The 19,092-nt window shown below is 36.6% G+C and overlaps 1 protein-coding gene across 1 annotated transcript in view; it reads right to left on the reverse strand.

Moving 5' to 3' along the window:
- The window catches only part of PRUNE2 (prune homolog 2 with BCH domain), a 265,400-nt gene that overhangs the window by 192,802 nt on the left and 53,506 nt on the right, over positions 1-19,092 (reverse strand). The window contains exons 3-5 of the mRNA XM_089913317.1: positions 18,273-18,475; positions 15,992-16,155; positions 792-944 (exon numbers count right to left, since the gene is read on the reverse strand). Of these exons, the coding sequence (XP_089769443.1) occupies positions 792-944; positions 15,992-16,155; positions 18,273-18,475 (520 nt within the window). The remainder of the gene's footprint in view (positions 1-791; positions 945-15,991; positions 16,156-18,272; positions 18,476-19,092) is intronic.

The raw sequence follows: 19,092 nt of genomic DNA on the forward strand, positions 1-19,092 counted from the left end.
CTTGTTAAAGCGCTCCATGCCCTATCAGTGTTTTCCGGGATCACCTACCAAATAAATTGCTTTGCCTAAGGCTCTGCCCCGAGGGATCCCGAACTAAGGGAGAAAGCTATGCACCTTAAAGATAGACTGTCTGGGTTTAAATCCTGGCCTGGCCACTTCCTAGCTGTGTGTGTGATGATGGGAAAGCAAAGATGCCTTTCTGTGCTTCAGTGTTCCCATCTGGAAATCAGGGATAATAAATAATTCCACCTGACAGGGTTGTCGCGAGGACTCTAATTCATGCAAAGTTATACCATCAGAACCTTGTACATACTAGGCACTTAATGAACTATATCTATTATTATTATTATTAAACAATTGATCCAGGAAATCCACTCTCTTGACAAAGCCTAGACTTACAGAACACTTTTATCTGCTTAAGAGTCTTTTATTTTTTTCTAAAATTAGTTGATTGATGAAATCTCATTGTGCTTGACATTGCTCCTGCCACATTCTCAAAATAGAACCCTCTCAGCACAGGGATTTCATGTGATGATGCATCTGGGGTGCCCATTAGATGCATGGATTAACCACACATCCAGACACGAAGGTCTCAGAGGAAAGCCTGCAGTACAGACTGTCTGCTTCCAGATGAGTTAACCCGGTATGCCTGAAAATCTTCCACAACCTCCAGCAAAAGGGAAGAACGTGAAGCCACACTCAAATTCACCTCCTGGGGACCAGTAACACTCCACATCACAAACCATCCCTCCTCAGCATCTGAGACAGAGCTGGGGGACAGAGTCACTCACCCTGAGCACTGAATTGGGTCTCCTGCAGGACGCTGATAATGTCATCTCTTGGAGGTAAGCGAGGAAATTTTTCTTCCAGGATAGAAAGAATTTCCTCCTGCTTCTCTGAGATCTTCTTGGGTTCCATGGCCATCCACTTGAAAAGGATGCTACCTGAAAGGCATGAATAAAATCGCCTTCAAACTTTCCAGTCAAGCCAGGATGGGGCCCAGAAAAATAAATGTCTTCTGGTCTCTCAATCTCTGCTTCTACTTCCAGATTCCAGATTCTTGCCTGGGGCCTCATTGTGTAACATTCAAGAGACAGTTTTTAGAAAACGCTTGAGATACTGTCTGTCCTGCCTCATTGTTCTCTGAATATTAATCCCAACAACTGAACTGACTATGGCACACTTTATGGCAGAGTTATACATAAAGGAACAAAATCTGTCTCTTTCCCCCACCCCACACAAATACATAAAAGTGATAAACATTGGTTTTAAGTGATTTCAGAATGGAAGTTAATGATAAACTATTTAAGGATATTAAATATGATTTAATATTTCCCTTTAATAATCTCTTTAAGAGATCACAGAGAAGATTGTTTCCACTCATCATGTTTCTGATTTCACATAAGAACTTCCTCCTTTTAAAAATTAAATGAAGGGAGATCAGCTCCGTGCTTTGTGACCACCTAGAGGGGTGGGATAGGGAGGGTGGGAGGGAGACGCAAGAGGGAGGAGATATGGGGATATGTGTATATGTATAGCTGATTCACTTTGTTATAAAGCAGAAACTAACACACCATTGTAAAGCAATTATACTCCAATAAAGATGTTAAAAAAAAATTAAATGATTTCATAGCCTCAATGTCAGCACCAAAGGAATCTGATAAGGTAGTGAACCTCAAATCCACTCCCAATCTTCCAGGTACCACACACAGTTTTGAAGTTATTTACTAATGTCTAATTATAAGGATTCATAAACTGGCTCTAAATCACGGGTTTCAATTACAAAGTGATTTGATAATACGAATGACTGACCTCTCACAAACTCCTGGAATTTCTATGCATAATCTCACCTTGAAAGGGAGGAGTTACCACCTGTCACATCTCCTTCCCCTGCATCCTGAGGCCAGACTAACACAGAGTCATGGGGGAAATGGAAGTTTCGCTTAATGATGAAGGATTAAACTCTCTAAAAATCCCCAAACTTATTGATTAATCAGGGTGTCACCATCTCTCTAGTTTTCAGTGTGGCCTAAATGATAATATAGGGGGAAGGAAAATAAAGAAAGTGGTAAGAATGTAAAAGGAGCAATGAAGTAATGAGTGAGGGAAAACTATGGTACATAATCTTGCCATCTACCTGGAGATCTATAGAACCTAGAGAATAGATACACGTTCACCATTAAAAATCCTGAAAAATCCCAAGCAAGTCATCTGGCTGCTCTGTTCCTATTTGCCTATTTTAAAAACAGAAATAATACTGCTTTCCCAGCTTATAAGATTATATACTAAAAATCAATAAACGTAAACATCATAATGAAAAATAAATACTGCCAAACACATTTAAAGCATCTCATTCATTCATTCATTCCTTTAGCAAAGAACTACTGAACACCTATTATAAGCCAGGCACTGTGCTAGATGCTAATGATTCATAACTGGACTAGAGCTAGCCTTGCCCCTTGAAGCTTAGAGTAGTTAAGGAGATACAAAGAAGTAAACACATAAATTTTCAATATAGGGGGGATAAGAAATATTGCTGAGGAAATACACAGTACTCTGAATCTAGGCAAGAATTCAGGAGTCAGAAAGGTTTCCTAGAGAATGAGTTAATAAGCTAAGCTGAGATTTGAATAACTAGGAACTTAAGGCGAAGGCAAGGTAAAAGGGACCTCATGACCCAGGTAGATCATATGCAAAGGCACTGAGGTGGGAGAGGATTTGGCCAGTTCAAGAAATGGAAAGAAATTAATTAGAACTAGAGAGTACAGTCTTAAAGAAAAATTTTTGAAAAATCAGGTTGGAGAAGTAAACAGGGCTCAGGTCCTGAAGGGCCTTTCAAGCTATCTTAAAATTTGTCTTTCGTATTCTAAGGGAAAGGGAGAGTCACTAGAATTTTAAGCAGGGAGAGGTAACATGCTCAAATTTATGTTTTATAAGACTTACTCTGGCTACCATGAGGAAATGAATTAGACAAGGCACACTGGGAGAATCAGAAGGCTGTTTTAGATGAGAACTAAAGAAGGAGCAGTCAGTATGAAGGGAATTGAACAGATTCAAGGCAAATTATCATTTAAAGATGGGGCGGGGAGTAGCCAACTGGATTCTGAATATACCCTTTGGTCTGACAATTTCTGACATAAAACCTGAAATATAAGGATGATTTTTACTCTCTTTGTTAAGGCAATGGTGAATCTAAATTTCAAAAAAGATCTTCATAGGCTTGCCAGATTACTTGTTCCAAGAACTAGGAGAAAATCTACATAAATTTTTTGGGAAAAATCTGTGAAGGCATCAGAGAGTTACCCAGGTTACTATCCTAGAAGCTACAATCCTGGAGAGAAAGTAAGTGCAAAGAAGTAAACCCAGCATTTGATGTTGCTTTTCCCCTCTGAGTGTTTGCTAATTCATATTGTAGCCAATCACATGAGAAGATTAGCAGATCTAACAGCAGTTTCACAGGAGGAGGGAGACAAAAATTGGAGCTTAGAGGTCTCCACAGAGGAATCTTAAATATCCCAAGATTTGAGACGAGATCCCTGGAGAGAATGTCCCCACATCCTGGCAAAAGATTGGAAGGCAGAAGACCTAAATAGACATTTCTCCAAAGAAGATATACAGACTGCCAACAAACACATGAAAGAATGCTCAACATCATTAATCATTAGAGAAATGAAAATCAAAACTACAATGAGATATCATCTCACACCAGTCAGAATGGCCATCATTAAAACATCTAGAAACATGGGCTTCCCTGGTTGCGCAGTGGTTGAGAGTCCGCCTGCTGATGCAGGGCACACGGGCTTGTGCCCCGGTCCGGGAAGAGCCCACATGCCGCGGAGCGGCTGGGCCCGTAAGCCATGGCCGCTGAGCCTGCGCGTCCGGAGCCTGTGCTCAGCAAAGGGAGAGGCCACAACAGTGAGAGGCCCGTGTACTGAAAAAAAAAAAAATCTAGAAACAATAAATGCTGGAGAGGGTGTGGAGAAAAGGGAACACTCTTGCACTGCTGGTGGGAATGTGAATTGGTTCAGCCACTATGGAGAACAGTATGGAGGTTCCTTAAAAAACTAAAAATAGAACTACCATACGACCCAGCAATCCCACTACTGGGCATATACCCTGAGAAAACCATAATTCAAAAAGAGTCATGTACCAAAATGTTCATTGCAGCTCTATTTACAATAGCCCGGAGATGGAAACAACCTAAGTGTCCATCATCGGATGAATGGATAAAGAAGATGTGGCACATATATACAATGGAATATTACTCAGCCATAAAAAGAAACGAAATTGAGCTATTTGTAATGAGATGGATAGACCTAGAGTCTGTCATACAGAGTGAAGTAAGTCAGAAAGAGAAAGACAAATACCGTATGCTAACACATATATATGGAATTTAAGAGAAAAACAAATGTCATGAAGAACCTAGCAGTAAGACAGGAATAAAGACACAGACCTACTAGAGAATGGACTTGAGGATATGGGGAGGGGGAAGGGTAAGCTGTGACAAAGCGAGAGAGAGGCATGGACATATATACACTACCAAACGTAAGGTAGATAGCTAGTGAGAAGCAGCCGCATAGCACAGGGAGACCAGCTCGGTGCTTTGTGACTGCCTGGAGGGGTGGCATAGGGAGGGTGGGAGGGAGGGAGACTCAAGAGGGAAGAGATATGGGAACATATGTATATGTATAACTGATTCACTTTGTTATAAAGCAGAAACTAACACACCATTGTAAAGCAATTATACTCCAATAAAGATGAAAAAAAAAAAGATTGGAAAAATACAGTCTGCAGGGCAAATATGACCTACTGCCTGTTTTTATAAATAAAGTTTTATTGGAACACAACCACACCCATTAATTTACATATTTTTCATGGATTTTTTTTTTTTAATGACAGGGTTGCATAGTTGCAGCAGAGACCACAGACCTGCAAAGTCTAAAATATTTACTATCTAATCTGACACAGAAAAAGTTTGCTGAGTCCTGCCTGTAAGAAAAGGGTGAAGCAAAAATAGACCAGTCTTCATGAAGCCTGAAATCCTGATTTGAATCAGCTCAAACACAGAATACATTAAGTTTATCTGACAGTCTTCTAACTGCCTTTGAGGTGCAAAAGTAAATCCTCTCCATAGCAAAGGAATTTCATCATCTATAGCATCATCTCTACATTTTGCATATACATATTCAGCATTCAGTAAAAAATTACCAAGCATAAAGGAAATATAAACAAATGAATGGAAACTCCAGAGGAAAAAACTCTTGAAAAAAGAATGGAAACAGAATCGGGGGAATAAAAAAATTAGCTGGAGAATTATAGTAGAGAATTAGAATCTATAAATAAAATGTTCAAAAGAAATTTTAAGGCTACAAATTTAATAACTGAACAAAAATATCTGTAAACAACAGATTATAGCAAGGAAAAAGTTAGCGAATTGAAAAATATCTTAGAAGAAAATATCCTCACTGACGCATGGAGAGAAAAATGGGTAAAAATATAGAGATGAGCATAAGAAACATAGGTGGCATAGAAAAAAGGTCTAAGATACATGTAATAGGAATTCCCCTTGGAAAGGAGAGAGAAAAATGGGCTGAGACAATATTTGAAAAACAGTGGTCAATCATTTTTCAAAATTAATGAAAGATACTACTCTAATACTCAAGATAAATTATGAACCCAAATAAGAATAAATACAGAGAAAAACACCTCTAGGCACATGACAGTGAAACAGCGAAAAATTACAGAGGGAAAAAGTTTTAAATCAGAGAAAAAGAAATATATTACTGTCAAAGGAACTACAATAAAACTGAGAGCTAATTTCATCTAAAATGATGAAAATCAGAAGACATTGGAATTACAGCTTCAAAGTGCTGATATAAAATAATTGCTGATGTTGAATACTATACTGAAATATAAGAAAAAATGAAGGCAAAATAAAGACATTTTCAGAAATATAAACTGGAAGAATTTGTCACAAGAAGAACCCACACTAACAAAACAGTAAAGGCAGAGGGAAATTATTATAGGTGGAAGCAAAGAAATGCAGGAAGGAAAGAACACTGGAGAATATAAATATGTGGGTAAAAATAAATCAATATTCACTGTATAAAACATTTATAATATGGAGTTTAAAATATATATGTAATTAAAATACATTTCAAAAAAATAAAGAAAATCTTAGTAAAAAAATAAAATAAAATAAAATACATTTCAATAGTAACAAATTGCAGAATGAACTAAGTAGAGATAAATTGCTCTAAGGTTCTTGGATGATCAGACAAGTGGCAAAAATATCGATTTACAAGAGATTTTAACGGTATTTTGTAATCTTTATTATAACGCTAAAATAATTTTCTAAAAAAGAATTCATAACTCGTAAGCTAATGGAAGGAAATGTAATAGTAAAAGTCCTTTTTTAGTGTAATAGCAGTAAAGAAATGAGAGGAAAAGGGGAAAATGTGAGATAAATAGAAAACAAATAGCAAAATGACAAATTAAACCCAAATGTTAGAGCAATTATATTAATGTAAAGAGACAATTAGTGTTCAGTGGGTATAGAGTTTCAGTGCTGCAAGACAAAAAAGTTCTAGAGAACTGTTGCACGATAATGTGAATATACTTAACACTACTGAACCGTACACTTAAAAATGTTTAAGATGGTAAATCTAATGTTATGTGTTTTTTACCAACAACAAACAAGTAAACAAAGTATTTCCATTAAAAGACAAAAATTATGAAACTGAATTTTAAAAACTACAATAGCAATATACTGTTTACAAGAGCACACCTTAGATATAATGATATTGAAAAACAAAGTAAAAGAACAGAAAAAGATGTAACATTGATATAATATACTATTATTAGATAAAGTAGACTCTGACAAGAAGAATTACTTGAAATTAAGACAAATATGTATTTATTATTAAACATTCGACCATCAGGTAGATACATCAATCTTAAATTTATATGAGCTAATAACATTACCTAATAGCTTCTAAATATGTAAAACAAAAAATTGGCAAAACTGGATGAAGAATGAGATAAAAACACAGTCTCAGTGGGAAATTTTGCACACACATCTCTCAGCAACTCTAAGAACCAGAAGGAAAAAAAATCTGTAAATATGTAGAATATTTGAGCAACATGAGTAACAAAGTTGACCTAATTAACATAAATTGAACATTGTTATCAACAATGGCAGACTATACTTTCTTTTCTAATACAAATGAGACATTAACCAAAATTAACTACCTATTGAGACAAAAAAATCAAGCCTTAACAAATTTCAAAGGATTACAATCACATAGTTATATTCTGTGGCCATCATGAAAATAGTCTAAAAATCAGTAATAAAACAAAACTAGAAATTTTCCAAATGTTTGAAAAATAAACAATGCACTTCTAAATAACTCATGGTAAAAGAAGAAATTACAACATAAATTACAATATATTTTAATTGAATGATAATGAAAATATGACATTTAGATTTGTAAGATGCAACTAAAGCTATGCTCTGAGGAAGTTTTATATCCTCAAAAACATAAGATGTTGAAAAAAACTGACAAATTCAACTAAAAAAAGTATAAGGAAGGATATAATAAAGGTAAGAGGAAAACTTAAAGACACAGGAAAGAAACACATATACAGAAAATAAAACAACAAATTGATACTTTGAAAAGACTAACTGTTTTTTAAAAACTGTTCAAGAAAAAAAGAGAGAGAAGGATGATAGAAGGTATAATTTTCCAGTATTAGGAATGAAATGTGACATACTACAGATTCTAACGACATTAAAAGAGAAGTACAACGTTAATAGATTTTAAATTTTAGAGGAAATGGACATTTCTGGAAAAACTCAACTTGCCAAAACTGGCAGGAAAAGAAATTTAAAATCTGGATGGTTTTGTATTTATTTTAAAATGAATCCATAGTTTAATAGCCATAGTTCCACACATTTAAAAAATACTAATTTTACACAAATTCTTCCAAAGATTAGAAAGAGAAAACACTTCCCAACTTATTTTCTGAATCCAGCATAATCTTCATACCAACACTCAACAGAAACATTACAAGAAAGAAGTAGAGGCAGGTCTCTCTCATAAACGTAGTTGCAAAAAAGTTTTTTAAAGCTAGTCCCAAATCAAATTAGCAATATATAATAGGATATTGTATTGTCACCAAATAGGGATTTCCTAGGAATTAAAGGACAAATTAACATTCCAAGGTTAATTAATATAATTCACCACACTAATAGAAGAGAAAAATCAAATGACCACTTCAGTAGATGTCAAGTAATGAAACTACTTGATAAAATCCAAGATTTAATCATATAAAATCTCAGCCAAGTGGAAATAGAAGACAATTTCCTTAATTTGATGAAGGGCATTTGTAAAAACCAAATAAGGAAAGCAAACATTATATTTAACTGTGAAATATTGAAAGACTTCCACCTCGAATTAGGAATGAGATAAAGATGCCTGCTATTTCTATTTCTATTTCACACTTCAGTGTGAATCCTAGCCCAGAGAAATAACACGGGTAAAAGAAGCAAAAGTATAAAGAAAGAAAAGGAAGAAATAAAAACTGACTTCTTCATAGATGGTATGTGTATGAACTTACAAATGAAAATACAAATGAATTATTCATTAATACAAATGAATTAATTAACTAGTAATACAAATAGTAATACAAATAAACTTAAAATAGTAAATAAATTTTTCAAGGTTGATGGATATAAGGTCAATAATACAACCCTTGTATTTCTATAAACAATCATGAACAATTAGAAATTCAAATTTAAATTTAAAAACTGTATTAGCATCAAAATGTAAATATTTAGGGATAAATTTCACAAAAATGTGCCTGGCTTACAGTCAAATCAAGAATCCAATTTCTTCAATTTGGGGATCTTAATTTTAAAATACATAAAAAGGCAATATTCAGAAATTAATATAACAGATATTGCACTAAACAGAATCCTACACAATAATTCAATGAAAAGAAACTTCTGACATTATAATTAGGTTTACCTGGACAATTAAAAAGGAGATGATGTCCTGATGTAAGTAGGAAAACAATAACTCAAAAAATGGCCACCATACTCTGAGCTGTTTTTACTGCAGAAGAAAGGCTATGGCCCAACTTTATCCAAGAGACTCATATATAGCAAATTTTTCTACTTCACTTTAGAGACCCATTTAGCGACATACTTAGTTAAATATCAGTATCAGGATGTGGAGCAGCCAAAGGCACCTCTTCGCAAAATCAAACCTATTTTTGGCATAAGAGTTGACTTAACATCCAGCAAATTCAGCAGAACTAAAAAATACTTAAATCCATATACATGTACCCAAATGCGTCCCAGCTATTCACAGGCCATGGGGGATTAACGACAAGCAACAGAGAAAGCAATTATAATAAAACAGTAACGGGGGCTTCCCTGGTGGTGCAGTGGTTGAGAGTCCACCTGCCGATGCCGGGGACATGGGTTCGTGTGCCGGTCCGGGAAGATCCCACATGCCGCGGAGCGGCTGGGCCCGTGAGCCACGGCCGCTGAGCCTGTGCGTCTGGAGCCTGTGCTCCGCAACGGGAGAGGCCACAACGGTGAGAGGCCCGCATACCGAAAAAAAAAAAAAAGTAACAAACATTTCATTCCATTAGAAAAAAAAATCAACCACATATTCTTTGTTCAAAAGAATGGAGAAGTGAAGGACCTCTTGCCAAAAGCAACTGCAGTGCATTAATATCAAACATGATCTAATGAAGTCAGAAGTTGTTTGGGGAAAACATTCACCACAGTCAAGGCATATTCTGCATGATAAATTCTTAGCAGAAAAGAAGGGATTTTAAACCTCTTTCCTGTTTCACCTGGGATCATTTTCTTTTTCATACTGAAACAAAAAAAATTAAAGGATGAATAATAGAGAGGGAGGGGGAAGGGAGAAGGAAGGAGAAAAAAATAGAAAATACAACTTAGCTTATATTTCTGCCTGAACAGTGATAAAAAGGGAGCATATTATTCAAATGCTTAGTAATCTTTTCTTTAATAGTAATCTTTTTTTTTTTTAATTTTTTAAATTTATTTTTGACTGCGTTGGGTCTTCGTTTCTGTGCGAGGGTTTTGTCTAGTTGCGGCGAGCGGGAGGCACTCTTCATCGCGGTGCGCGGGCCTCTTCACTATCACGGCCTCTCATTGCGGAGCACAGGCTCCAGACGCGCAAGCTCAGTAGCTGTGGCTCACGGGCCTAGTTGCTCCGCGGCATGTGGGATCTTCCCAGACCAGGGCTTGAACCTGTGTCCCCTGCATTAGCAGGCAGATTCTCAACCACTGTGCCACCAGGGAAGCCCCGCTTAGTAATCTTATAAATTTAAAATGTCTGAATTTAAGAATAAAATTTATCTTTATATGGCAAAAGAAATAATTTACACTCTAAGGTTGAGGAAATGTTCTGGTTTTATATCTTGCAGAAAAAATAATTTCTTTCCCCTTCCCCCAACACAGGCCATCCCTCTTCCTAAGCAAAACAGCCGCTTAATTCCTTTTGGACTTTGTAACCATTTTGGGAGATGGATGATTCACTCTTTGGGCAAGAGAGAAAAAAAAAAAAAAGAAAAAAAACTGGCTCTGTTCCTTTCCTATTTTACCTCCTTAAAAGGATCTTTTTGAAGCTGTTAATCTAGGCTACGAAAATAGCAAGCAACAATTCTTTATTAAAGTTCAAATGCAATGACCACCAGAAGGAGAGAGTTGTTTCTTTAAAACCTAGGGCATAGTTTTTCCGCATCCTAAGCTAAGAACAAGCTGTTATGTGTTTCACTATTCAAGTTGTGGCTCTGTCAAGGCTTTATACACATAAACATGAAAGGCCCGGTGAAGTGTGGTTTTGATGGAAACCTGCCTGGTAATCAGTGGCTGCAATCTCATCATTGCCAGCTGGTTCTGGGAAGCACACACACACATATGTGGGCACACAAACCCCCAATGCGATGATTCAGCAATTTAATGGACCTTAAATTTGGCAATTACCCTCTAGTAAACATTTCTGTAGGAAATAAAAGAATACAGGTTGAGGAGTCTGGCAGATCTATAATTGTTTGCTTTTGGTACAAACCCAGGGCATAACCAAACACCAAGTTTAGGCCACCATGACTGTATAATGTGACTTTTAGATAGAACAGGTTGCAGCTTGTTTGAAAATGATAACAGTAAAATCTTAGAAGCAGGTCGTAGGAGGGAGAAAGTAGAAAGAGGAGGAGGAGATGAAAAGAAAAGTCAGAAGAAAAGAAAAAATGCAAAGAAACAGGAACCACAACAGCAAAAACAGAGATGGGAAGGGGACGAAAAGACACATTTCCAAAAATCAGGGTTACTTATGATCTCATCTGAATGAGCACATTCTTTTCTTAGACAAATAATTTCTTACACAAATAATTAGAAAGTAATCTCCATAAGTAAATCTATGTCTTTTCGGATGAAAGCGATGCTAATGATCTGTATCCTAAAATCTCTAAGTTTGAGGTATGTCCTACTGAAAGACAACAGCAAGACCTAGCTATTGTAAGAAGTATTAATTCAAGAAAACACAAATTATGTCAACTTTGTTAAATCCCCCACAGAGCCTGAACACATATTAGCCATGGCTGGGTCACCTGTTGACATTTATCCATAACTCTCCTGCCAAGGTCCATATGATAGCATGACAGGGGAGATTATTAGATAAACACAGCAGGTTATTTCTACACTGGCAACTTGATACCTACTTCTAATCAGTATACAAATGATCTTTTAACAGCATCCATAATAATCAGGTTCTATCTCCATATTTGAATATAATATTATCGCATAATGCAAACATTTTGATATACAGCTACAGCAGTGAGTATAAGACTACAAAAGATTCCAATATGACTGATTTTAAGTATTACTATCCTGTATTTAGAGAAAAACATCAGCATGTATAGAAAAGAGATTTGGAACAGGAAATACGTTTACTAGACAAGATGAAGCTGATTAAAACCATCTCCATGCGCTGACTGAGGAGCAGAAAGTGTGTGATGCACTCTGCCCAGTTCCTGTATAAAATGCTATTACGTATGTAAAAGTTGGAGGATCCCTATGACTATTAGGTGTCTTTTCAAGAAGACTGACATAAGGAAAAAACCTTTAGAGTTAGATATTCTTTTAATAAGGAACTGGTATTATGTGTTTGTTTTAGTAATAATATGAATTTTACAATTAATTATATTTCTATTTTTTCATTGACTCCAGGAAGCCATTATTCAAACTTTCAAACAGAACACCACTTTTACTCCTCCAAATTTATTTATTTGTATGTTTCCTGACTCTGACCCTTTTTTCTGTTTTGTTATATTTACATGCATTTTTGTAAACCACTTCAAATATTCTATGGAAGAAGAAAGGACACAAAAAATAAAATAAATAATAGATGATAGATAACTGACCTATGCAAATAGATACTACATTTAATATAAATATAGAGATCTAATAACAATGAGAGTGTATACTATATGATTCCATCTACATAATATACAAAACAGACAAAAACCAATCTCTAGTGTTATGGGGGACACATAGGGGTGGTAAAATTTAAAGAAAAGCAGGAAAGTGTGTGCCATAAAAATCAGAATATTGGTTACCCTTAGTTAGAGAGGGAGTGAGTGGTGATGGGGAGGGGCACAAAGCGGTCATCTTGTTCTACTTCTTAACCTGGTTAATTGTTAAAAGGGTGTCCCTTTTGTGATATTTCACTGAACTGTATATTTATATTTTTATATTTATGTTTTGTATTCTTTTCTGTGCATGTATTATACTCCATGAAAGGGTTAAACTTATATATATAAAGTGGACAACCAAAAGATGAAAATAAAAACAAATGTTTGCAAAATACGAAAACAAGGATTTCTAAAAGCTAAAAAAGTGGGGGGTTATTATTGGAAGAAACAATGTTCAAATTCTGGACATTAAGAATATGGTAGGGGTGGGCTGGAATGAAATGGAAATTACAATATCATAGTACCAATTAAATCAATATAGTCATAAAAACAGAAACTATATAAACAATCTTGCAAAATTCATTTTATGACAGGATTTATTGAGGGTCTATTATATGACAGGCACTGTTCCAGGCACCAAAGATAAGAACAGTGGAACAGTAGGCTCAATCTTTTGCACATTAAGGAACACACAGAAAATTAGATTTTTTTTTCAGCCTACCAGGCTAGGAGGCATACTTAGGGTCCTCTCCAAGGACTGAGGGGATCAATACCTTGGCCCACTTGAAATCCACTTACAGCACACCAGTGTGCCTCAGCATGATGGATTTTAGGATATGATCATGAGAATGAAAGGCAAAGGACAATCAAATTGATTAAGTACTTAGTTTGGAGTATATTCAGATTTTTTTGGCACAAAGTTTATAATAATATATCTTCCATAGAGGTCCAATTATGCTGTTTTTAAAGATTCTTTGAATTCTTGACTGTAACTATTTAACCCTCATGACATCTGGAAACAGACATTTTTCAAAATTCTTTATGGCAAAGGTGTGTGTAGAAATTTGCATCCCTTCAAGACCTAGAAGAATGCATAATACATGTTCTAGACATGTGTGTCAAATTAATGATCATTCTGAGCACCCCAAAATACAAAATAACATAGCTATTTCCAGAGAAAACTCTTTAGAAAGAATTATGTTATGAAAATAATGAATCCTAAAATTATTTATAGGCACATAAAAAAAGTTCCCTTTAAAACTTCCCTGTAGGTTTGGTGTTAATACATGATTGGAAAACTATAAAATCTAAGTTGTTTTTTGTTTTTGTTTTTGTTTTGCGGTACACGGGTCTCTCACTGTTGTGGCCTCTCCCGTTGCGGAGCACAGGCTCCGGACGCGCAGGCTCAGCGGCCATGGCTCACGGGCCCAGCCGCTCCACGGCATGTGGGATCTTCCCGGACCGGGGCACGAACCTGTGTCTCCTGCATCGGCAGGCGGACTCTCAACCACCGCGCCACCAAGGAAGCCCTAAAATCTAAGTTTGAGCTTAGTGAACATAGCAAAATTCGACTTGGTTCCTTTCTTATATTTATTAAAGGTTCAAGAGGTTTTAAAAATTGGCCCATTGCCCTTCTCACTCTGAACATTTCAGTTACCTTTTTAAAGTCAAACTCCTCTGATCATAATCCTTCCGTTCCCTTTTGGCCAAACTGTTCAGTGATGTTTCACCTCCCTTCCACGTAATGTATACATGCATATGCACATGCACACACTTTGGTCAAAGGTCCCCAGAGCCCTCTTTCCACTATAATAAGACACCCATGTCTACTACCTCCCAGGCTTCAGTGACTCTGGCTTCCTCATGACAGCATCTGTATTGGCAGTCTTCACAGGTAGAGGCACTGTATCCGTTCAAATTCCAATTTCCAAGCAACAAGGAAGTGATGTCCCTATCCTGCCAGCTTTCCAGTGCCATCTCAAGCCCAAAGTTATGAAAAATATCTGATGATAAGAAAAACCAAGGTACTTTACCATAGTTCTTATTCTTGGTAGCTTTGAAAACTAAAACTAAGGTAACTAACAAGAGGGTCTGCATCCCTTCTGATTCCCTAAAGCCGAATATCATCATTGTTATCCTCCTCATCATCGTCAACAACAAAATCATATCTTTGTTCCAATGTACTGCAGTTTGATATTATTTTATTACTTATAGAAAATCACGATGAACTATTCCTTGACTACATTTCTTTCCTACTAAACAACACTTGTATTTTTTTTGAACAATAAACCAAACTTCTTAGTTTGCAAAATGTTTAAACAGCATATTCTCTAGTGTTTGCCTGCACCACATATTTGCACTGCCAAACAACTTCCTTCTTGGCCGAGATCCCCGATCGCCTTTATTTCCCTTCTGCTCTGTCATAAATAAATGATTGCGCTGACTTAGTTTACTTGAAGGCACAGTTTCCCAGAGAGCAGTTTTACAGATGTCCAGAGCCAGAAAAGTATTTAAAACAGGTTGACTGGGGCCGTTGGTTCTAAGACATTTGTCGGAACTATAAAAGTCTAGGACCTTTTTCTCTCCAAATTCTGGTAGTAGTAGAGGAAGCAAAGGAAAAAGGCCTTAAAAGAGTTGTCACGTATTCTTGGGCTTCTCTTTCCTTTTTTAATTCTTTCAGCCTGTTAATCACTGCTTTTCACTTTCCTATGTCAAATACTTCTGAGAAAAGTCTTCGTCTACCATGTTAAAGACGGATTGCTGGAAGGAGAAAAAAAGCTTTATACAAAACCCCAAACTGCCCTACACAAGATAATATGGAATTTTTGTGGTTAATTTTGTGGCACCAAAGTCAACTGACAATTTCCAGCTTGGAAACCACTTTTTAGAAGAGATGGGCTCCACTGAGGAAGATGAAAGAGAGATGAGGATAATTGACGATGGTGTGCTTAAAGCAGGCTGGTGAAGGTGGAAAACACCACATGATGGGGGGAGAAGGAGGTGGCAATCTGACCATAAAAGCCCTGCACAATATCACCAAAACGAAGGTGCGTAACTTTGCCATCCAAGCAGTATTATATAAACGAGGCACGTATAAGTACCAGCAGATATTTCCATGTAGGGGCGTGGAATTCTGGCCGATATCCACTCTGTTCTGGAGCAAGAATCACCTCTGGAAGCTGTTAGATGGCCAGAGGAGCTATTCCCACTCCCCAGCAGAAGTGCAGCAGGTCCATTTAATATGCTGATCTGGTGCAAGAGCAAAGATCCTTCATGCCTGTTTCTAAATGCACATTTTTAATATTCAATATAATGCTACTCTTTAACAAACTCTTTACACCCTGCCTCTCTGATGAAGCTTCCCGTGGTCTTGAAAGGGATTGTTAACCCAAGAATGGATCGCACTCTTTCTGCATGAGCGAGTCAAGAGACACTCCATTAAGCCTTCCAGTATTTAATAGAAAGAGTCATCTCTCACCTCTGAGCAGATGAGCCAGCTGCTCGGTGATGAGCTCGGGAGCCTCCTGGAGAATCTCTTTCACCACCAGAGAGGAGGAAGACTCTCGGTACTCAAACCCGTCATCGTCCTGCTCAACTGGATTAATGACCTTGACGACTGCTGATTCTAAAGTTTTGTCCTCACTGTAAAGCAAATGGAGGAGAGGAAGAGGAAGAGATATGGCATGTTTTTTTACTTTTTGGAATTATTTAACCTCTGCTTCCACACAAATGACCTCCTCTTAATAGCCAAATACATATGTAAGTTCACATGACTTATTCTATGTGTTATCACATTTCATTTCAACTAATCACCTCCCCAAGAGTCTTAGAAGACCTTCACGCCTTAGTACCTCTTCACACCTCTTGTTTTGCTGTTGGACATAATAATAACAACAATAATAATCATTGTTATACCTAATATTTACTGGGCTTCCACTACAGGTCAGACACTATAATAAATACTTTCAGAGTATTTTCACATTTTATACCATAAAATGACCCTATTCAATGGGTTCTATTAAAATCCCCATTTTACAATGGGGGAAAAAGGCATGAAAAGGTTAAGAAACATGACTAAAACAACATGGGGAATATAACCAATATTTTGTAAAAACTGCAAATGGAGTGTAACCTTTAAAAATTGTATAAAAAAATAAGATAAAATAAAAGTGACCAAGGTCACATAGCTAGTAAGTAGGCTACTTGTATTTAAACTCTATCTAGTTCCAAAGTTCACACATCCAGTTATGGTGCTGGAGGAAAAAATACTACTGGCTTATTTATTTCCACATCATTCTTTTTACATGAGATAGAGCTGGCTTTTATCAAAGGCGGGAAGAAAGATGTGGATAAAACTGTATTCTTTCTGTCTGCCAAAAACCAAAGAATGGCAAATGAAGAAAATGATCTCAATTTGATATTGAAAAACATCCTATTTCATAAACAATCCAAAAACCAGACTTCACAACTTCAGTCTCAAAACCAGCACGGTTTCCATTTTAATTGGTTACAAAACTCTCCCTAAGATCTTGACTGAAACACATGTTTCATAGTTCACTCCTTTGGCTTCCTGCATTGTTTTTGTCCACATCTACTTGTGTTATAGTTGGTTTGAAAAAGTTAACATGTAAATTTAGTCAAGCATGTGATCATCCTGAACACTAATAACTGAAGTCAGTCAAATAACCTATGAATAACTCTCAGCCAGTTGTCAACAAGTGATTGATAAATATTATTCAAAAGAATTTTGTGTGTTTCAAATAACATGGGGATAAAAACAGCCCACACAGGCAGATTATTTTCCAAACTCTTTATAACTGAATGAACTGCATGACTGATTCAGCGTATTCATCCCTAAAGATGCTTCCTTAAGAAGGTTAGATTAAAAATCAGATACTTGTACACGTTTTTATTTCATGTATACTAAGATCAGCGTCCACTGGTGAATGTCATCAATGATCAGCAAATTGGCAAAGTGTGCAAAAAAACTATCATCTCAAACTACTGGGGACTCTTCACTTGTTAGCAACAGAGAGCTTATCAGAATAGGACTCTTTGCAATGGGCTGTAAGGTCCTTGAAAGCAGGGAATTTGTCTCATTCCTCTTTATGTACCTGTAGATTCATGTACCAGTTAGCAGCCCCTAAGGACTTATTGAAGGAAGCAGAAGACCCATGTTCTCGTCCAAACTCTTCTACTAACTGCATGTGGTACTTTGGGCAAGTCATTTGCAACACTGGGTTTCAGGTTTCTTGTCCATAAAATAAGGAGTTCAAATTACATGAACTATCAAAAATCCATCCTGCTTTTATAGTATAATGCTATGAATAAATGAGCCAGTGATCAAAGAGCTTTCATAGCCCATGTACATAATTTTCCATTTCACTACTGAGATAAGAATCTTTCAGTTTTACTTAGTGTTTAATTTCAATCTTCATTATACATTTTCAGCAACAATACATAGGACTGTCGCGTTTGTATAAGAAAGTGTTTGAAATGATTTAAAATTATAATTTTGGTCTATTTTACAAGAACTTTCCACTCAAAGATATCATATTTGAAATGCCAAAGTAAAAACAGAGAACTGGCATAGCCTGAATTTTGACGTAAGAGAAAAAACACATTCCCTTTCCTGTGAATGTCCTTGGCCTTTGATACATCTCCCTAAACTACAAAAATCCTGAACAAGGTAACACTTTGCACAAAAGAACCTTTGTTAAAAGATCAAACTCCCTCCAGAGCCTCATGTGAAGCCTTACCTCGCCAGCATGTTGCTGCCAACAAGTGTTAGAGATAACTTCCCTTCATTATTTAGCTGGTGCAGATTAATTTCATCTCGGAATATGTGGAATGATTCAGAGATATTTAGCTCTTCTAAAATAAACCTTGTCTCGGTGAAGTAGCTGAATTCAGTTCTTGATATGTTCAGCACGGGCAAACAGAGAACCTCAGGTGGGCTGACCTACCAGGAAAAAAAGTTGACTGAATCACTGACAGCAGCAGGAGGAAAGAATACAACTACATTTTCTCAAACCTGAGGATAACTGGAAGGGGAACCAAGCCTCGCTAAACCACTTGACATTCATAACCAGCTTTTCCTGAACCCAATTAGCAGAGCATTTTCCTTGGGTAACTGGCCCCTAATTTTTTTTAACCTCTTGTTACTCCACATGAAACTTCTCGTGCCTTCCTTGAAATATTTTATGTCTCTTTGCACCCCTTCCACGACTGAAAAATATACATACACATTCTCTTCTTCATAGGAAACAAATTCACATGTCTTTATGGAATCAGCAGAAAATTAGAATGATTACAGCAGGATAGGTCAAGACTGTGGTGACACAGAAGGCCTATATGACCCATCTATACTGGATGCCTGCCACTTGGCTCCAGCCAAATGTTTCCATGCAAAAAATTCAGGTCCAGGATAGGTAAATCTTTCAATTACTCAAGAAAAGCTAGAAATCTTGATTTGGGGGTATTATCTGTGATGTTTAATTGTTCCAATTAACTTTTTAATTAAAAATACTGTGTAGGAGGGGAATTCCCTGGTGGTCCAGTGGTTAAGACTCCATACTT

Source organism: Delphinapterus leucas, chromosome 6 (genome assembly GCF_059928025.1).
Source record: "Delphinapterus leucas isolate spDelLeu-1000000601 "Yukka" chromosome 6, BTC_Dleu_Yukka2, whole genome shotgun sequence".
In the NCBI taxonomy this organism is placed as follows: Eukaryota; Metazoa; Chordata; class Mammalia; order Artiodactyla; family Monodontidae; genus Delphinapterus; species Delphinapterus leucas.